Genomic DNA, 20,985 nt, shown 5'->3' with positions numbered 1-20,985 from the left:
CAGTATAATGTCCCTCATAGCTGCCTCCACACAGTATAATGCCCCCATAGCCGCAACACAGTATAATGCCCCCATAGCCGCAACACAGTATAATTCCCCCATAGCTGCGACACAGTATAATGCCTCCATAGCTGCCTCTACACAGTATAATGCCTCCATAACTGCCTCTACACAGTATAATGCCTCCATAACTGCCTCTACATAGTATAATGCCTCCATAGCCGCAACACAGTATAATGCCCCCATAGATGTGACACAGTATATTGCCCCATAGATGTGACACAGTATAATGCCCCGTAGATGTGACACAGTATAATGCCCCATAGATGTGACACAGTATAATGCCCCATAGCTGTGACACAGTATAATGCCCCATAGATGTGACACAGTATAATGCCTCCATATGTGCGTACCTAATAAATAATAAAAACATAATTACTTACCTATCCCGGTTCCCACGACGGTGGGGGATGCTTCTCCTCCTCTGCACTGTCCCGTGAGTGACTCCGTGCAGATAGGCGCGATGACGCCACTACATCGCGCCTGCCTGCACTGAGCCGCTCACGGCAGAATGAATGCTGGAGCGAGGCTCCAGCATTCAACCCAACTGAATCTGCGTCCTGCGGACGCAGATTCAGTTGGAAGCGGGCAGCGCGGCAGCTAGCAGCGCTGCATAGTTTTTTAAGATTGTGTGCGGTTCAGGCGGCGATGGGTCCCCTGGCAGCCTCGGGCCCCGGTCGGCCGCCCGAACCGCCCATATTATAATCCGCCATTGGGTAGGACCGCACATTGATGAATTGTAGTAATTAAATGGAAATCATTCTCATGAGGTATAACTAAAGTGCAGCCTGTATGAATAAATGTTACATTTCCCATCAATAGACAAATATGTATTCCCCCTTTAAAAAGCATCTTAACCAAAATATAAATAACAGTACTTACAATATGTATAATAGTTTTAAAAAACGATCACATTTATTGAGCACGAGTATGACGTTAAAATGGAAAGTTTTACATTATATAAATTCTACACAAAGATAAAAGTTAAAAAAATGCCATGAACAAAAGTAGATAAGAAAGCAGGCAGCACTTTAGATTGCTAACAAATCTTTATTGTGCTCTACAAATAATTGAGTCAATTGATCATTGAATGTAGCCAGTAATGCTTTAAAGCCTAGCCATAGCTCCCTTGCCTTCCTGAGGACAACATTATTACCATATCAAAGGCTTTGCCTGTATTATCTTTTTATTTTTTTATATGTTTTTTTTTTTACATACTGATAAAGTACTCTTTTCTGCCATTGTGCTTCCTATTATTCGTTTTTCTGCATATTGTGTACACAAACCATTCAAGGCCAGTAATTCAGCCATACCGTATTCTAATGATCTCCCCCTACATAGATGTCCGTTAGTGGTAAAAATGTAAAACTGACTAACTAAAAAAGGAGGTATTTATACATCTTACCGTTTTTTCAAGCTCCATCATCACAAACGTCCTATTAGCATGGCCGGTGTCAGGCATTTGCCAAGGGCTCACATCTTTCTAGATCCTGCAAGGATGGGACCCCCAGGAGCTATCAAACAGTAAAGTGAAAAAGTATTCTAGTCCACAGTCAGTTCCAAAGCACTTACTTGTAAGTGAGTGGTGTCCCCAAAAATAGAGAGAACTGGGCAGCTGTTAAATCGCAGCCGCACAGTCCTCTCTGTCTCCTACTTTGCACTGATCAATATGGCAGTATTGTATAGGCAAAATATGGCAGTGTTATGAATGTACTATATGTCATATTATTTTAATAATGTATGGCGGTATTATTTAGGCATGGTATGGCAATATTATTTTATATTTGCAGCTTTTAAAATTAAGAAAAAGAAGTATAGGAGGGGTATCTACTTTGCTTGTTACGTAGGACTTATGTGTAAAATTGGCCTGCCTATTAGTATCCTGCAGGGGGGGTAGTCAACAGAACTGCTCTTTTATGGGCAGCAAATTTTTGTAAAATGTAAAAGAAACTCTGGGGCAATGTAGGGCTCCATGACTCTGGCCAAATGCTGAATATTTACTTTTTACCTAAGTGACACTTAAATATTTTGCTTTCAATGTAATACTTAAAAATGTTTTCTTGACCTTTTTGTCGATTATAGACCCTTTACCCTACACAAGAAAAAATGAGTTCTGTCTCTTTCCATTAAGTTACCTAATACACTTGAGTAGTTTTTCATCATTATTTAGTTGCCATTTGGTCACCGATTGCTCTGCTTTTTATTACTGCTAATTATTTTATGACAATATCTTCAAACAACAGTTCAATCCAAATGCCCTGCACGCTCGCAAAAAAATTCAGGTAAATGAAAATTGCATTTCCCTGTTTAGAGCCTGAATGACCTAATTTATTGTTATAAACTAGAAAAAGTGAAAGGGCCTCTGAGATTATTACTGTACCTAGTGACAGGAGGCATCTGTAAGTAATTTATTTTTCGTATTTAAAAAATGCTTTGCTCCACTGACTTAGGTTAGCAGAGCTGCGTGCTTGTGGGAAATAAAGATAGCAGGTTGACTAGAGCCAAAAGTGTTTTCTCTGCAGATTTGCTCCTTTGAATGCATTTATTAGACACCGGATAAAACTTGAAAAATGGATAAAACTTTTTTGTGCATTTTGATTCAGAGAGAACAAATATTTTGGTAATATATGTGCAAAATTACTAGCCACAGTTCTATAGAGTGTGTAAAACAAGGACTGTTGAATGAGACATTGAAGAGGATTAAACTAAAATGTAAAATAAGCCATATGTGTGGCAAAGCTTTGTTAATCAATAAAAAAATGTATTAAATTGCACAGATATTAGCATTTTTCTGTTTTGTTGTAGTGGCCAATTTCGCAAGTGACAATCGGAAGTGCCACCATACTTCACAATACTATACACTTTAAATAACCTCTGAATTCTCCACCTCTCACCTGACCTGTTTCCTCACAAATCGTTACCAAAGCATTCCCTGCAGACCTAGTACATTATGCTCTCCGGCTCTTAAAAAACATTCAGCCACCCTCACTTATACTGATGTACCATTAATAAATCTCCCCAGTTACTTGTGAATATGATTAATATCCATTGGTACACTACCATAGAGGCAGATCACATCACACCTGATATATGGCCCGCAGTCAGTTGGGGCTCAGTTGTGAACCTGATTTATCGGTGAGAATCGGATCTATGGAACCCCACTGATGAGCAAAATGAAGGAACTATTGCTGGAGCACCACGGACTTCAGTCTCCAACTTAGTGCCACTCTTGTCTATGTGGCTATGACTGGTACTGCAGTACAGCCCAAGAACACCCCCATTCACTCTGAATGGATTTGAGCTGCAGCGCTTGACTCTGATGTAGAGAATTGGATGGAGCTGTGTCAGTGGATGGAGCTTTCAAATTAAACCATAGTGTACATCCTTATCATTTTGCTTTCATCGTATATGTGAATATATAAAACTTTGTAATATAAGTAGTATCTTCCGGGGAGTAAATGGAGGAAGGGCTGGCAGGGCATGTGTCCCAGGTACTAGGTGCCAGGGGACAGCAACTTTTCCTTGGCCAGGGTGATTAGATCCAGAACTAGGGCAGCAAACACCAACATTCCCCCAGGTGAAGGAAAGCCTAGCTATGACTCAGAGTATCTTCATCACCTTACTATATCATGATCAATATATACACTCCAAAAGCAGTTCTATTAAGAGCTGGGTATTGTTTATAACAAAAACATCCCCCCATAATTCACCATTCAGGCAGCTCTATAATGACATGAACCATACAAGAAGAAACAGCAGAGCCAATAGCCAAATATATATAAAAGTAAAAATGTCTTTATTGTACAAATATAACAAACAAAAGTTTTTAAAAAAAATTATATATAAGGAAAAGACCCTAGTAGAACAGATAGAGCGAAAAAAATCACAGTTGCTGGATAGCATATTTATATGTGCAGGCTGTGTTTAATGTTTTTTTTAAAAAGGTATGTTTGTAGACACAAGTGCATTTTCATATTACTTGTCCCTTAGCTTTGTGAGTATTATTAGTTATTAGCAAGAGACATAGAGAAAAAAGTGTCTATACATAAATGTATCGCTCAAACGGCAGCCTTACGGATTACAGCAACGATGGTCATAAGTGTCCGCTCTACAACATAGAACCCCAACGCGCGTTTCGCTACAAGTGCTTCCTCAGGGGGTATGTATTCTCCACCTCTCACCTGACCTGTTTCCTCACAAATCGTTACCAAAGCATTCCATGCAGACCCAGTACATTATGCTTTCCTGGGTCTTAAAAAACATTCAGCCACGCTCACTTATACTGATGTACCATTCAAAAAATCTCCCCAGTTACCTGTGAATATGATTTATATCCATTGGTACACTACCATAGAGGCAGATCACATCACACCTGATATTTGGCCTGCAGTCAGTTGGGGCTCAGTTGTGAACCTGATTTATCGGTGAGAATCAGATCCATGGTACCACTGATGAGCAAAATGGAGCTGTGTCAGTTAGTGCTGTACACTAAGACTAAGCCATCATTGTTAAATCCTGAAAATGTACATTCCTCAGAGTCCACATTATTAAATCTAAGCTTTCAAATTAAACCATAGTGTGCATCCTTATAATTTTGCTTTCATCGTATATGTGAATATATAAAACTTTGTAATATAAGTAGTATCTTCCGGAGAGTAAATGGAGGAAGGGCTGGCAGGGCATGTGTCCCAGGTACTAGATGCCAGGGGACAGCAACTTTGCCTTGGCCAGGGTGATTAGATCCAGAACTAGGGCAGCAAACAGAAACGTTCCCCCAGGTGAAGGAAAGCCTAGCTATGGCTCAGAGTATCTTTATCACCTTACTATATCATGTAGTTCTAGTTTCCCTTTCAGCAGGCTCTTTGTAAACAATTCCGAAACCTTACTCACTCACCATAAAACCAATCTAGTGTAAAACAACCAATAGAAGACAGGGATGAGAGAGGAGAGGTGGGGAGGGGGATGCAGCTGCAGTTTCTCACTCATTGTTACAGTAAAACAGGCTAAGGGCTTATTCATATGAACGTTAAAACAACGGCCGTCACACAAACTCATGTATTTCATGTATTGAGTATTGGCTCAGAGTACACAGCTCTTATATCACACCAGAAAGAGGATATTCAGTAAGTCTGGAGAGATAAAATGTGAATTTACAGCAAAGGATAGGAAAAAGATCTATAATGTACAGGTTACACTACATATAATATACTATACAGCAGAGATAAGGAGCGAATATGATTTTATTGTGTGTTACGATAGACTCACTTGAAATGTTCTTTTCTTAAAGTATTACCCTATAAAACACTAATAAACGGATCATTTCTCAAGGAACATTCTAATCAAAATGAGTTTTCTTGGTATGAAGCTTTCAGCGCTCGTAACACCTGCTGCCATTTTTATAATAGATTCACTCAGTAGTATTAGCATTTTTAATGCAGCATTAACATGCAGTTTGATAGCATGCAGTCTAAATAATGGAGCATTCATCAAAGTAATTTATGCATAGTTAATCAGTTTTCATCTTGTAAATTAGTGAGTGCTAGTTCTAATTCTATGTTTTTGTGCGTTATTGTTGACTTTACAGATTATCCTGGATTCTTTGATGATGGATAAAGAATATGGAATTAATATTTACTCCTAGGCTATCATTTATGTATTATTTAACAAAAGATTCAAAATTGACTTTTCACTCTTTCTACTGTATACTGAATTATTATTTTTTCCGCATGCCAGGTCTTCCTCGTATATTAAGATGTGTTGCATAATTCGATTATATTTTTCTGCATGTTAGTTGTACATCTAACAGTCTATTATTGTTAACTGGGATTTTACCTATTAATATTAAGGAAAACATATATAAAAACGAATTAATAGAATATCAATCATGGATCTCATTGGCAACTTTGACACTTCAGTCTTGATGTCATAAAAGTCAAATGGTTGTTATTGTTAATGCTTATATTCGAGTGCCGGCCATACACAGGAGACAACTGTTCACTACCCCATAAACATGTTTGCACGAATAAACTGAGTTTATGCTGGTTACATAGAAAGGGGATAAGCGGCTGCCAGACATCCCTGACATCGCTTTTCTCCCAAAGGAACAGCGCCTTGACATGTTAAATATACAACTTGCATAATTCTTCTTTACCTTGGACGTTAAAGGGCAGTTGAGCAGCTCCCTTACACATTATATTTTTGGCTAATCCTGTCAAAATGGGCTGATTTAGCTAATAGTTATCTAATGTGTATGACCATCCCAATTGTCAAGAACCATTATGCTTATTTATACACTTTTTTCCTATCAACTCTTCTACTGTTCCTAAAAGGTTGAATCCAACAGATATTTTATCATATGCTTAACATATGCCTTAAATGTTTTTGGGAAAAAAAAGGTCCCTTGATTCCCATTGGGCATTAGAAGTTAGGCGGCAGCCACAAAGGCGGACAAAGTAGGGGATAGCTAACAATGGATTGGAGTAGCTCTCTCCATTTTAGTCTATGGCAGTTGCAAAAACAACTGAGCACACTTTGCAAACTCCCCAGCTTCTTTGCCAGAAGTTAAAATCCCACCTATCAGACATTAATAGCATATCCTTTGGATATTCCATTAGTATCTGTCGCCAGATTATCCTTTTAACTCCTTTCTCCTTAGGCTTCGTTCACATCTTTGTCAGGGCTCCGTTCCGTTGGAGCTTTCCATCAGAACGCAACCCTTATTGACACAAACGGAAACCATTTGTCTCTGTTGTGCAAGGGTTTAGTCATTTTGACGGAATGAGTAGCGTCGTCGACTATACTATTGATTCCGTCAAAATGACAGAACCCTTGCACAATGGAGACAAACGGAAACCATTGGCACCGGATCCATCACCATTGAAATCAATGGTGATGGAAAAGGAAAACTTTGGTTTCCGTTTGTGTCAGTGAGGGCTCCATTCTGACGGAAAGCTCCAACGGAACGGAGCTCTGACACAGATACGAACGAAGCCTTAGTCGTAACCCCTTTTAAATTTTGAAATAGAACACAAGAAAATGTATTAGATTGCAAAACAGGAATTAGGATTAGGTTGATGATGGCTAGCACAAAAGTTTGTTCAGTATGTGAATCAATATTATGAGCGGAAAGAACTTCAAGACGATTCAGTTGTGTCTCTCAAGTCATTGTGTTTTGGGGGATTACTTGGTATTACATAAACCATGCGGTATGGCTTTCAACTAATTATCTTTAATCCAGGACAATACATTAATTTCCATTGACAAAGATCTGATCTTCAACATTTGTCATTTGCGATATTCAGATTAGATTTAAGGCTTCTGATATAATCATTTTTTTTTCCTGAATCATCATTTCCGTTTCTACACAATACCATAGGATTTTGCTGTTTTAAGTGCAGCATTTTAATTTTTTTTTCATCTGTAAAGCTTAGTATAGGAATATGTCAAGGATACATATTAACATTATAATAGAAAAATTACGAAACTCTGTTTCATATGTTTTTTCAGCAAAACTTCAAGCTGTACTCAAGGTCTGATCAGAGCGTGAATCAGTGTTTACAGGCATTCCGTTGGTCACAGGAATTTGGGGACTGCATAAAGTCAAGCTATTCACTTTAAGGGCGGGTTCACACATGGCGGAATTTCACTTAAATTCCGCTGCGGACACTCCGCAGCGTTAATCCGCAGCGGAGCCGTTTCTCCATTGACTTTCACTTTAATTTAGCAGTGTTCGTTTACACGATGCGTACAATTCCGCTGCGGAGCATAGGCTGCGGAGCGGAATTTGGTGTCCGCAGCATGCTCTGTCTGTTGCGGAGCAGTGGCGGACTGGTTGCGGACTCATGGCGGAATTTCTCCATTGACTTCAATGGAGAGTCAAAATTCCGCAATGAAGTCCGCAGATCTTATGTGTGCTGCGGAGCGTATTGTTTTTACTACCATGACATTTCTTCATTCTGGCTGGACCTATGTATTTCTAGGTCTACAGCCAGACTGAGGAAGTCAATGGGGCTCCCGTAATGACGGGAGCGTTGCTAGGAGACGTCTGTAAATAGTCACTGTCCAGGGTGCTGAAAGAGTTACGCGATCGGCAGTAACTGTTTCTGCACCCGGGACAGTGACTACCGATCTCAATATACATGTATCTGTAAAAAAAAATATAAGTTCATACTTACCGAGAACTCCCTGCGTCTGTCTCCAGTCCGGCCTCCCAGGATGACGTTTCAGTGTAAGTGACGGCTGCAGCCAATCACAGGCCAAGCACAGGCTGCAGCGGTCACATGGACTGGAGCGTCATCCAGGGAGGTCGGGCTGGATGCCGAAAGAGGGACGCGTCACCAAGACAACGGGCGGTAAGTATGAATTTCTTTGACTTTCACTAGGGAAAGTGCTGTCCCTTCTCTCTATCCTGCACTGAATAGGGAGAAGGGAAGCACTTTTCCTGCAGTCCGCAGCGGCCAGTCCGCATCAATTTTCTGCACATTTTGTGCAGATCCGCAGCCGTAATCCGCAACCCGGATTAGGTGCGGCATTGATGCGGACAGTTGCGGAGGAATTCCGCCATGTGTGGTCATGCCCTAAGAATAATACAACCTCAGTTCCCAATTCAAAGTGCACATTGTGATTTAATATCTGTCTTTCTAATGCTTCAATGTATCAATTTGTTTATTCATCCTGAAAAACTCATAACTGTATAATATCATATATTTTTTATGAAGCAAAAAAAATTCCTAATACATTTATATAAATTGCTGCAGATGTGAAGAAAAGGTGTTATCTCCAAATATCATGTGTTTAAATGATATTGTTCAGGTACTGAAGTAATATTACCCATGCTGTTTGTTCGTTGTTAGTCTTAGGAGAATGCAACACGTTCAGCTGCACAGGCACATAAGGCCATGTTCAGACGTGGCAGAATTTTTCCGCTGCAAACGTTGGTGCAGATTCGAGGCAATTACGCAACGAATCTGCAGCAACATTTGCATATTTGACAGGTAATTCAGACGTTGCAGATATCACAGCGGACTTGCCACAGATTTCAGTTTTTGCATTGCAAAGGCTGAAATCCCAGTGAAATTCCGCTGCTTCTCCGCAACATAATGTGCATGCTGCGGAGGGAAAGTTCTGCACCGCAGCCTAATTTCCACACAGTTATTTTCCGCAACGTCTGAACTAAGTTTCCTAAAAATGTATAGAAACAAATGTAAAAAACGGCTGCTGCAGAATTTCACTGCGGACTGTCAGCAGCGCAATTCAACAGCAATTCCACCACGTCTGAACGTGGCCTAACCGTTTCTGATAAAGATGATGCCTGCCACCTGAGACTTGAAACACTGTGCATTTTAATATGATTTGTGTAACAGAAGTATTAGGCATTGTATCGGACTGTTTTTAGAATTATTTATGTACAGAGCTATTATTTGACCACTATATGATGGTATTATTTCAGCATTGTGTGAAGGTATTTTATTGACTTAGGGTCACTTTAAACCGTAATTTTGTCCGTAGAAACAGGCGCCAATCAACGAGACCTCTAATTGATTTGCGCTCATTTGTTCCTTTAAAAAGGAGTTATGATCATTAATGTATGGGGAAGGGCACTCATTATTACCGTCGCTCGTCCCCATACATTTCTATCATGTTGGCAGCGCGTCTCCCTGTTTGAAACGTGCTGCTGACAACGATAATATTTCTTGCTGCATAAATGACACGATCATCCGATGAACTAGCATTTTCTTCACATGTACGTTTGTTTGCACAATCAGTGGCCCGTGTAAAAGGGCCTTAAGTCACTGTATAGTATTGTATTTTTGCAGTGTATGGTGGTGGTGGCACTGTATATCAAGGTTATATAGACAACTGTATTGGAGTGGTCGTTGGCAAATGTATGGAATTGTTAATTAGGCATCATAATATACGATTAAAATATCATTACATTTATGGTATGTGTACCCTGTATACCAGTAGACCATATGGTGGGGAGAGAGCCAGCAGAAGGAATTGCACAGGGCACCATCTAACATAAGGCCAGCCCTGTGTTTTACAGAAATCGAATGATCTAAGCTACGATTGGCCCTATTTGTTTTTGTTATTTTTTTTTTTTTTGCGTTTTGATAATCTTGTAAAAACTTACCAAGGGTAAAGATAGCCAGGCATATTGTGATTCTGACTAAAGAAAATATATTCCACTAAGTTCCTAGGTGTATTCTTTACTATCAAAGAGTTTATTAACAACCATCTTATGATTATTACACTGTTCCCATGAGAAACCTAAGTTCACCTAAGAAGAATGCTGGCTCACTAAATTGTGATCATATCATTTCATAACTGCCATATATCGGTTGCACAGTTCCAGTCAACATGTTACCCGCCCCATTGGTATGAGGGTCTCAGGGGCTTATTTTTCCTCAGCTAATCATAGAGTTGGTGCTTCCATTGCCTGTGTTCACCTTCATGCTTATGGGGTTATTCTACACAACTTGTTTCAAATTTATACCAAAACTTCCTATGTGGGCCCAAAGCGTCTGTCTGTTTGGCTTTTTCCGGAAAGTCGATGTATCGGAGTACGGGCTCATAGACTTTCTATTGAGTCCGTACACCGATACATTTATTTCCGGAAAAAGCCGAACAAACACGAAGCGGCTGAGCGCTCACACGAGCACTTCAGCTGCTTCGTTCCAGCGATTGGTGAGGGTCTCAGTGTTCGGACCCCAACCAATCCAAACTTCTGACATGTCACTGTGACATGTCAGAAGTTTGTCAAATGTTTAGCTACAAGTTTGTGTGGGGGAGAGACCAGAATATAAAGTGTCCAGATAAAAGTTTAATTCGGAAAACCTCTTTAACAGGAGTCGGTAAACAGCACAATACACTGCAAAATAAAGGTTAAAAAAAAACTGTATACATTTGGTAATGCCATAATCGCATTGACCCGCAGAATAACGATAATATGTCGTCAACGTAAACCCATAAAACAATGAAAGAATCACAGATTTTTTTCAATACCACCCTAACAAAGATTTATTTTCCCGTTTCGGAATACATTATATGGCACTTTAAAGGGTGACATTAACTAATACAACTTGCCCCACAAAAAAAAAAAAAGCTCTCATATGGAAAAATACAAAAGTTATGGCTTTTGGTAGGCGGGGAGGAAATAACGAAAATCAAAAAATGGCTAAAAGGGCTCATATATATATTAGATAGAATAAGTGTAGTGTGTTTAGATGGTCATGCTGCTATACAGTCTCCAACATTTTGTGTTAGTGGAAATTAATTGAACAAGTCTGTCTTTTTTTTGAAGTTAGTCATTAATATGATCTTCATATGAAGCCCTGAGCTGAAACCTTATTATCTTTTGCCATGTCTTTTGTTTTGACTGCAATGAATGTTTTCGGTCAGTCTTGGAGCCATCCGTCTCTTCAAAAAAACACAATTGAATAACACTTTAATTAACGTGTCTGTTTTATAGTGATACCTGAAAGCATATCACAGACGTTAATTATTTTACATTAAAACATTCATCATTGTGTTGTCCTCAAGTTTTTTTGCTTGTCACAGAATGATCACATAATGAGTCAAGTCTAGACCTTGTTGACCTGTTTTAAAATAACACATTTGTATTGACCAATTGACTTTCTTCTCAATATAATCATCACCTCTTTTATCTCTACCTGTGCTCCTTTTACAAAACTGTATGTGTCATTTTACTCCGACTATTGAATAATAATTATATTTCATTAGCAATGGCCTTTACATGTAATTTACCACTTATGTCATTCTCTTTCTAGGATTACAACCACCGCCGCGTGCATGATGGACCTTCGGAGATATCCACTAGATGAACAAAACTGCACATTAGAAATTGAAAGCTGTAAGTATTTTCGCCTTCATCTGGCTTTACTGCACTTGACAAGTATTGAATTATTGTATTGCAATTTAAAAAGGGATTTAATTTTGTTTATTAGTTCTTAGTCTAAATTCCCACTATGCTTGTGGTCTACTGTTGCTGCATATGCTGGGAAAATCTCAAGACGTGCCCATTGATTTTAGAAGGTCAAACACATAAGGATATACTTTTGGCATATTTTGGACCGAGAATCAGGATATTTAAGGATTCTTCAGATCCAACTGTATTCAAAGTGTAGTCGACTGTACTTTTCAATACAACTGTAGACAGTCTATGGCAGATGTATGCAACTATGTAGGCATACAATTGCATATCCCTATCTATACATTTGCCAGTATCTTTTTACGCCGAATATGGCGTGAATTCAGCCTTATGTGTATTACTGCTGGTGAACCATGGTCTACAGATTTATTTTTGAGCATATGTGATCCGTTTTTCTTGTTTTAGTTGAATTCTAAATATTTTGAAACACTGGCAACACAGCAATTTCCTACCAAAAGGCAATGTCAGCATAAATCGTTAGTACAGTAGAAAAAAGACATAAATCTATCAAGTACAACCAAGGGATGGGAGAAAAGTAAATACTGTCCGTAAATACGGATCCGTAGGCATCCATAATTCATCCGTATTTACGGAAGGGTGTCTGTAAATATGGTCCGTATTGCATCCGTATTTGATCCGTATATATGGATCTGTAAAAAAAAGAGGGATGCTGCAAATGATGTCATCAACGGATGGACATCCGCAGCCGTCCGTATTTACGGAAGCTCCCATAGATTTCTATGGAAGAGTCCGTGCCGTAATTACTGACAAGAATAGGACAGGTTCTATCATTTTTTCAGCACGGACACCCATCAGTAAAAATACTGAAAGGTGTCCGTGGCCAATAGAAATGAATGGGTTCGTAATTATGGACAGCAATTGTTGATGAAAAATATGGTAGTGTGCATGGGGCCTAAGAAATTATCTAATACTTTTTTAACCCTTTCAGAACACAGCCTGTTTTGGCCTGCAGGACGTAGCCGATTTTTTTCAAATATGACGTTTTACTTTATGTGGCAATAACTTTGGAATGTTTTTACCTATCCAAGCGGTTGTGAGATTGTTTTCTCGTGGCATATTGTACTCTATGTTAGTGAATAAATTTGGTCTATAAATTCAGTATTTATTTTGAAAAACACCAAAATGTATAGAAAATTAGCAAAAATGTGCATTTTTCTAAATGTAATTGTATTTGATGTAAGACAGATAGTAATACCACACAAAATAGTTACTAGTTAACATTTCCCATGTATACTTTATGTTTGAATCATTTTCTGAACGTCCTTTTATTTTTCTAGGATGTTACAAGGCTTAGAACTTTAACAGCAATTTCTCACATTTTCAAGAAAATTTCAGAAGGCTATTTTTTCAGGGACCAGTTCAGATCTGAAGTGGCTTTGAGGGCCTTATATATTAGAAAGTCCCCATAAATCACTCCATTTAAAAAAAAAGCCCTCATCAAAGTATTCAAAACAGTATTCAGGAAGTTTCTTAACCCTTTAGGTGTTTCACAGGAACTAAAGCAAAGTAGAGGTGAAATGTATAAATTTCATTATTTTTGCCGAAATTCATTTGTAATACAATTTTTTTGTACCACAGAAGGTTTTACCCGAGAAATGCAGCTCAATATTTATTGACCAGATTATGCATTTTTTAGAAATATCCCGCATCTGGCCCTAGTATGCTATTGGACTGAAACACAGGCCTCAGAAGCAAAGGAGCACCTAGTGGATTTTGGGGCCTCTTTTTAAAAAAAATATATATTTTAGGTTAGAAGAGGTCTTGTGGTGCCAAAACAAAGGAAACACCTAAAAAAACCACCCCATTTAGGAAACTACGCCCCACAAGGAATTCATCTAGGGGTGTAGTGAGCATTTTGACCCCACAGGGGTTTCATAGATTTTATTAGAATTGGGCAGTGAAAATGTTCATTTTTTCCAATAAGAGGTAGTTTTAGCTGAAAATGTTTCAGTTTCTCAACAAATAAAGGAGAAAAAACCATCCCAACATTTGTAAAGCAACTTCTCCAGAGTAAATAAATACCCCATACGTGGTCATAAACTGCTGTTTGGAAACACAGCAGGGCTCAGAAGCGAAGGCGCGCCTTTTGGCTTTTGAAGCACAGATTTTGCTTGATTGGTTTCTCGGCACCATGTCGCTTTTGCAAAGCCCCTGAGGTACCCAGTAAAAAAAAAACCCTGAAAGGTAACTCCATTTGGTAACCTACACCCCTTGAGAAATTAATTTAGGCTTAGGGTATGTGCACACACACTAATTACGTCCGTAATTGACGGACGTATTTCGGCCGCAAGTCCCGGACCGAACACAGTGCAAGGAGTCGGGCTCCTAGCATCATACTTATGTACGATGCTAGAAGTCCCTGCCTCGCTGCAGGACAACTGTCCCGTACTGTAAACATGATTATACTACGGGACAGTTGTCCTGCAGCAAGGCAGGGACTCCTAGCGTCGTATATAACTATGATGCTAGGAGCCCGGCTCCCTGCACTGTGTTCGGTCCGGGACTTGCGGCCGAAATACGTCCGTCAATTACGGACGTAATTAGTGTGTGTGCACATACCCTTATAGTGAGGATTTTTAATCCACAAATTTTTGCAGAATTTATTAGAATTGGGACGTGAAAATAAAAATAAATAAATATATTTTTTCCAATAAGATGTAGTTCTGACTCGAAATGTTTTCATTTTAACAAGGACTGTGGGAGAAACAACCTTGACATTTGTAAAGCATTTTCTCTTGAGTACAGCAATACCCCATATGCAATCTCAAACTGCTGTTTGGACACATGGCAGGGCTCAGAAGGAAAGGAGCACCATTTGGCTTTTTGAGCACATATTTTGCTGAATTGCTTTCTGGGCGCCATGTCGTATTAGCAGAGCTTACTGAGGTACCAGTACAGTACAAATTCCCCAGATGTGACCCCATTTTCGAGACTTTACCCCTTAAGGAATTAAATTAGGGGTGTTGTGAACATTTTAACCCCACAGGTGTTTTATAGATTTTATTAAAACTGGGCCGTGAAAATTGAAATCTACATTTTTTCTAATAAGATGTAGATTTAGCTCAACATTTTTCATTTTTGCAAGTACTACAGCAGGAGAAAAGGCACTCCAAAATGTGTTATGCAATTTCTCCTGAGTAAGCAATACACCATATGTGGTTGTAAACTGCTATTTGGATAATAGAATGATGTAATAATGGGGTGAATGAATAATAAAATTACTAATCCATGGATTGGTGTGGTACGCTTTAAACCAATCCTTTATGCACAAGCCGGGTTTTTTGGGTATTATACAAAATATCTGCGCTCCAGTATTGCCCAATCTTTGACTTCTTCAGTAGCCCTATAAGTCGCACAAGGCCCTAAAGTTTCCTCATCTCCGCTGCATCTACGGGGTCCACTTGTGGGGTCTAGCAAATGATAATGTGGGGTTTTTAGTGAAAAACCACTGGACCTAAAAAATTAGTCTGGGCCGTCATTTAGCATCATTTTGCATCATTGCGTTCTGAGAGTCATAACGTTTTATTTTCCGTTGACGCAGCTGTGGGAGGGTTCGGTTTTTGTGGACCGAGCTGTAATTTTTATTGGTTCCATTTTGGTGTACACGCAATTTTTTTTTAATCACATTTTATTCCATTTTTTGGGAGACGAGGAAACCTAAAAACAGCAATTCTAGTACTGTCTTGTTTTTTCTTTTTCACAGTCTTCAGCGTTCAGTATAAACAGCATGTAAACTTTATTCTGAGTCGATATGATTACAGCGATACCAAATTTATATAGTGTTTTTTTACGTTTTACTACTTACCCACAATAAAACTTTTTTAAAACAATCATGTTTTAGTGTCACCATTTTCTGACAGCCATAACTTTTTAATTTTCAGTTGATATCGCTGTGGGAGGGCTTGTTTTTTTGCGTGACGAACTGTAGTTTTTGTGGGTACCATTTTGGGGTACTTGTGACTTATTGATCACTTTTTTAAAAAACATTTATAGACAATGTGACCAAATGAAGAATTTCTGTCATTGTTTTTTATTTAATTTGTTTACGGTGTTCACCTTGCGGTAAAAATAACGTGATATTTTTATAGTTCAGGCCATTCCGAACGCGGCCATACCTATTATGTATAGTTTTTTTCATTTTTTTCAGGACTTGATCAGGGAAACAGGGCGATTATTGTTTTATTAAATAAAACTTTTATTTATTTATTTTTCTTAAACATTTTTTTTTTCACACCATTATGTAGTGCAGTGTATTGCAACTGTCATTTTCCAACTGACAGCCTATTATGTGCTGCCTTGGCAGGACCTAATAGGCTTCCGTACATGGCCGTCCAGGAAGCCGTTGCTAGGCTTCCTGATTGCCATAGCAACCATCTTCACCCCACGATCGGGCTAAAGAGTCAACATAAATGTTACAACATTATTTTTTTTGATCAAGGAAAAAAAAAACCCTCAGTGAAAGTATAATACAAACAGTACCATTCGCAGCTTACTGAATCTCTTTGAGAGTGGCTTTGCGGAGAGGGAACATTTGCTAAACTACACTAAAACCTCAAGTTTCAGGTTTTGAGTGGTTTTATTCTTTAAAGGGGTTGTCCGAGAGAACATAATATTTTTAATAACACCTTTAAATCATTTAAGTTATAAAAATAAATACATTTGTAATATACTTACGTTTTCCAAAGTGGCCCCGTTTCCAGATCCTGCCGTCGGGAACTTGACTGTTGATGTCTCTCTCTGCTCTGGCTCTGCCGCGTTGTTGATCTTGAATTCTTGCCGGGTATACGACACGTTACTTGTGACGTGGTGTTTATCGGCTTGTTCTGTTGTAACACGCATGCGCGGCCCCTGCTGTTATCTCGAGAACAGCAGGGACCGCGAGAACAGCAGTGACAGCGCATGCGCGTTACTGGTTGTGAAGCAGAAGAAGCCGATAAACAACACGTCACCAGTGACGTGTCGTATACCATCCGAGGTCTCTCTGGTACGAGACCATGTGATCGGGATACGACACGACAGTGGAGGCGGCTGAAAAGGTGACGTCAGAGGTCATGTGACCAGAAGGAAGAAGCAGCCAGAGCGGGGAACAGAAGCAAGATTGCACGGGTAAGTATATTATGCAATTTTTAATATGTGTAATGTATTTTTAACTGTACTTGAAAAATAAATCTCGGACAACCCCTTTAAAGCCCAGATGCATCATAAACTAGGATGGATAAGAATGTGTTTAAGGGCTTGTTTAGACGAAGGTGTAATACGTCCGTGCAACGTGCGTGATTTTCACGCGTGTCGTACGGACCTATGTTAGTCTATGGGGCAGTGCAGATAGTCCGTGATTGTTGCGCAACGTGAGTCCGTTGCGTAAAACTCACGACATGTCCTATATTTGTGCGTTGTTCGCGCATCACGCACCCATTGAAGTTAATGGGTGCGTGAAAATCACGCATGTCACACGGAAGCACTTCCGTGGGACGAGCGTGATTCGCGCAACCGCTGTCAAACTATGAATGTAAACAGAAAAGCACCAGGTGCTTTTCTGTTTACAAACATCCAAACGGAGTCTCATAATGATGGCGGCTGCGCGAAAATCACGCAGCCGCGCATCATACGGGGCTGACACACGGAGCTGTTAAGTGCCTTTTGCGCATGCAAAACGTCGCATTTTTTGCGTGTGCAAAACGCACGCGCTCGTGTAAACCCGGCCTAAAACAAATGAATTTTGGGCACAAAGCAAATCACTAAAAATGCCCATGTCATTCTTAAATTCTGGTCATTTTGATAGCCTGTATCCATACAGAAATGGTGTTTATTTTCAAATGCAGTATTGGTTGTCAACATTCTGATATAAACGTATTTTAATTCTGATACAAAATTGAGACACCATTGACAAGCTGCCCGGAAAGTAGAACTGTATCATTAAACTGACAAGAAGCTTAAAGAGCAGATTAACGTAACATTTGCCACATTTGCTACAAGCTACCTGTTTGCAAAGCTAATAGACTAGTTTTAACTTTGAAACATGATGACAATAGTCGCAATCCTTCAGATAAGCTGTTTACGACCTTAAAGGGGTTGTGTCGTTTAAGAAATCCATTTTAAAACATTCTGTTAGGGCATTTTCAGTTAATAGAGGGGACTCCACTGTTCAGGACACTCATGTAATATTCAGAGCAAAGAGCAGCTTCAAAAAGCATCTCTATCCCTGGAGGACCCAGCACATTCATCATTTACATGGACAGTCCATTAATTTAAGTAGGAACTGTGTAATTCTTTATTTCCTCTGTGGTGGCGCTACAGGTCAGGCTGTGTTAACATCATGTTTTTCTTCTACGTTTAACTTGTCACCAAGAAAGCTCCCGACGTACAAGCTAAATGTGTCCTAAGGCTTCTATTGTCAGACGAAGATAAAAAGAGTGTCCTTTTGGTCTCCATCTGGCAGGTAAATACTGCAAAACAAAAAAGTTATTCAATAGCATAGTAGACTACACTTTGCCATACCACGGTTTCGAGTAAAAAAATAAGTATACGTTTAACAGGTGCCCTGATAGCCTAAGAGTGACGAATGCCACTGTTTGGAATCTGCCTCAGGCTGTTAAACGCACATGTCGGGACGCTCCATTGACATCACTGTCCATATATGAACAGTTATCATTTCCAAGGCAAAAATTACTCCTTGCCTGGAATGAGAACTATACTGAAACAGGAAACTGAGCTTTCTCCACCCTCTGAGTTCAGTGTCACTGTGATGCTTACTGCTCACCACGGCCAACCCTTCGATCAACAGTGACGGTCTGGCAGTAATCGTAGTCCCCGGGCCGCAGAAGAACCCTCTGTTTCTCCCTTGGGCAAATAAAGTGCTTATTGACTGAGGTGTGGCGGGGGTTTAGTGAGTGGTCTATGGGACAGAGGACTGGGGGGGGGATCTGCTCTGCACAGCTCTGTGCTGCGGCTATCGGCAGATACGTAAATGCCTCCTCCCTCCTCTCTCCTCTTATATGTTTGAAAGAGAAGAGGGGATGGATCTGCACTTTGGCTACATCCACCTTTGCACTAGGACCCCTAAGTTCCTCCTACCAAGTTGTGATCAATATTTGTGGACTGATGTGTCTGTGGAAGCTCATTGTGGATGTCAGCAGGTAGCATTCTATATAGAGAAGCATATTAGGAGAAGGTACTGGAGGTGACACAGGTCTGTCTCGCTGGGCGGTTCTGACAGGAGGTGGCGGGGCCTGCAGAGGTTGGACTGTCCCCTTACTTTAGCAAGTGGATGTCCTACCGCTGCGCTCAGGAGTTGTACTGGGGGGAAGAAACTTTCTCAGTAGTGAACATCTGACCTGTTCCCGAGGCCGGTCAAGTGTCCAGGGCATGCAGATGGTTACAATGCTTTGGCTTGTAGTTGAAAGTTGATATGCGTTTAGAGCAAACTGCGGGGGACGTGTGGGTTTCTCTGTCCTCTGACAGCCAAGCTGCTGAGAAGGTGGTAGTGTTGCTATAGAGACAGGGATAGGCTGTATGGGCGATGTTTAACACTGTATTCCTATATAGCAGAATACATTGCAGCCTTCTGTCGTATGTATTCTCCGAACGTATACCTTTGAGGTGTAGCTCAAAACATAATGTGAACAGCCGCTGAACCCTTAACTTAGGTGCTTGTCCATTTTAGCAGTGCCTTCCTTCAAATGGACGTACAGCTACATCCATTTGATGGTGCGAGCACAGAAGCTGTGCCTGCACTATCCGCAGCAGGTACCAGCTGTAGTTTAAAGCTGACATCCTGCTGCAACCGATTACCTTCGATCCTGGACATTTAACCCCTTATATGCCACAGTCAATAGCGACTGTGGCATCTAGATGATAAGACAGATGGAGGGTACCGATGGGTCGCTTTGGCAGTTAGGGGCCTAGCAAAGGCCCCCAGACCTGCATTGCTGTATACCCTTGGTTACAGTGATGAAAAAATTAAAAACTTATAGATCTTAGAATGTGGCCACATAAATTTTTTCGTTTTATGAAATGTACTGACTCATAGATATTTATCCCGCACTGTAAACGGCGCACAATTTATAATAAAATAAAAAAATCAATGGCGGTACTGCTGTTCTTTTCCATTCTGCCCAAAAAAAGTTAATAAAAGTTAATCAATAAGTTATATGTACCCCAAAATGGTGCTATTGAAAAAAACAGCTTATCATGCAAAAAACAAGTCATCATACGGCTACTTTAATGAGGCTAAAATAGCCTCGGTCCTAAAGGGGGTGAATGAAAACTTGCTACCAAGTCCCACAGCTGGGTGCAGTCCCAGCAGCGGGACACCCTGTGATCATTTTATTTTTGGAGGGATCTTTCTAACAAAAAGATATTGTCTAATGCAACCTGTATTGTCAACCGATATTGTCTAAGACAACCCCTTTAAGCTTAAATATTTCAACATGGAAATCCAACAATCAAAATAACAGCAATGTAAAAATAAACAAAAATATGGATCCATGGGCTTGTGCCTGGCACTTCAGTCTGGCCCCATTTACCATCTAATACCAAACACAGCCCGTGGACAAAAAAAAATAGACCCTTTTTTCTAGTCCTGTTCAGCCCCTTTAAAGGGTTATTCCCATCTTAGACAGCAATGACATATTCACAGGATATGCCATACAATTCTAATAAATTAAACTCCCATCTATCAGGAGAACAGGGGTGTCATGTCCTTGTTCGTTATTTCCACATTGGCGTTAGTGGCCACTTCTACCATGGAAATAAGTGAAGAGCAGTGTCCATGAGTCTCTACATTGAAGTGTATTAGAGTTAGGAAAAAAAATGAACAAGCACCGCAGCTGTCAAACTGGGGTCAAGGGACCTCCATTCTCCTGATAGGCAGGGATGCCAGATGGGATATTTATACTCTGAATGGAAATACCCCTTCAAGCAACCATACATTTATATTATACAGGAATATACAA

At 39.9% G+C, this 20,985-nt stretch overlaps 1 protein-coding gene across 2 annotated transcripts in view; it reads left to right on the top strand.

The window, feature by feature from the left end:
• The window catches only part of GABRB2 (gamma-aminobutyric acid type A receptor subunit beta2), a 299,227-nt gene that overhangs the window by 191,247 nt on the left and 86,995 nt on the right, over window positions 1–20,985 (top strand). For both annotated transcript variants that reach the window (XM_075856302.1, XM_075856301.1), the window contains exon 5: window positions 11,850–11,932. In XM_075856302.1, the coding sequence (XP_075712417.1) occupies window positions 11,850–11,932 (83 nt within the window). The remainder of the gene's footprint in view (window positions 1–11,849; window positions 11,933–20,985) is intronic.

The sequence above is a fragment of the Rhinoderma darwinii genome, chromosome 3 (assembly GCF_050947455.1).
Source record: "Rhinoderma darwinii isolate aRhiDar2 chromosome 3, aRhiDar2.hap1, whole genome shotgun sequence".
Lineage (NCBI taxonomy): Eukaryota > Metazoa > Chordata > Amphibia > Anura > Rhinodermatidae > Rhinoderma > Rhinoderma darwinii.
This window is presented reverse-complemented; position numbering and strand designations above follow the sequence as displayed.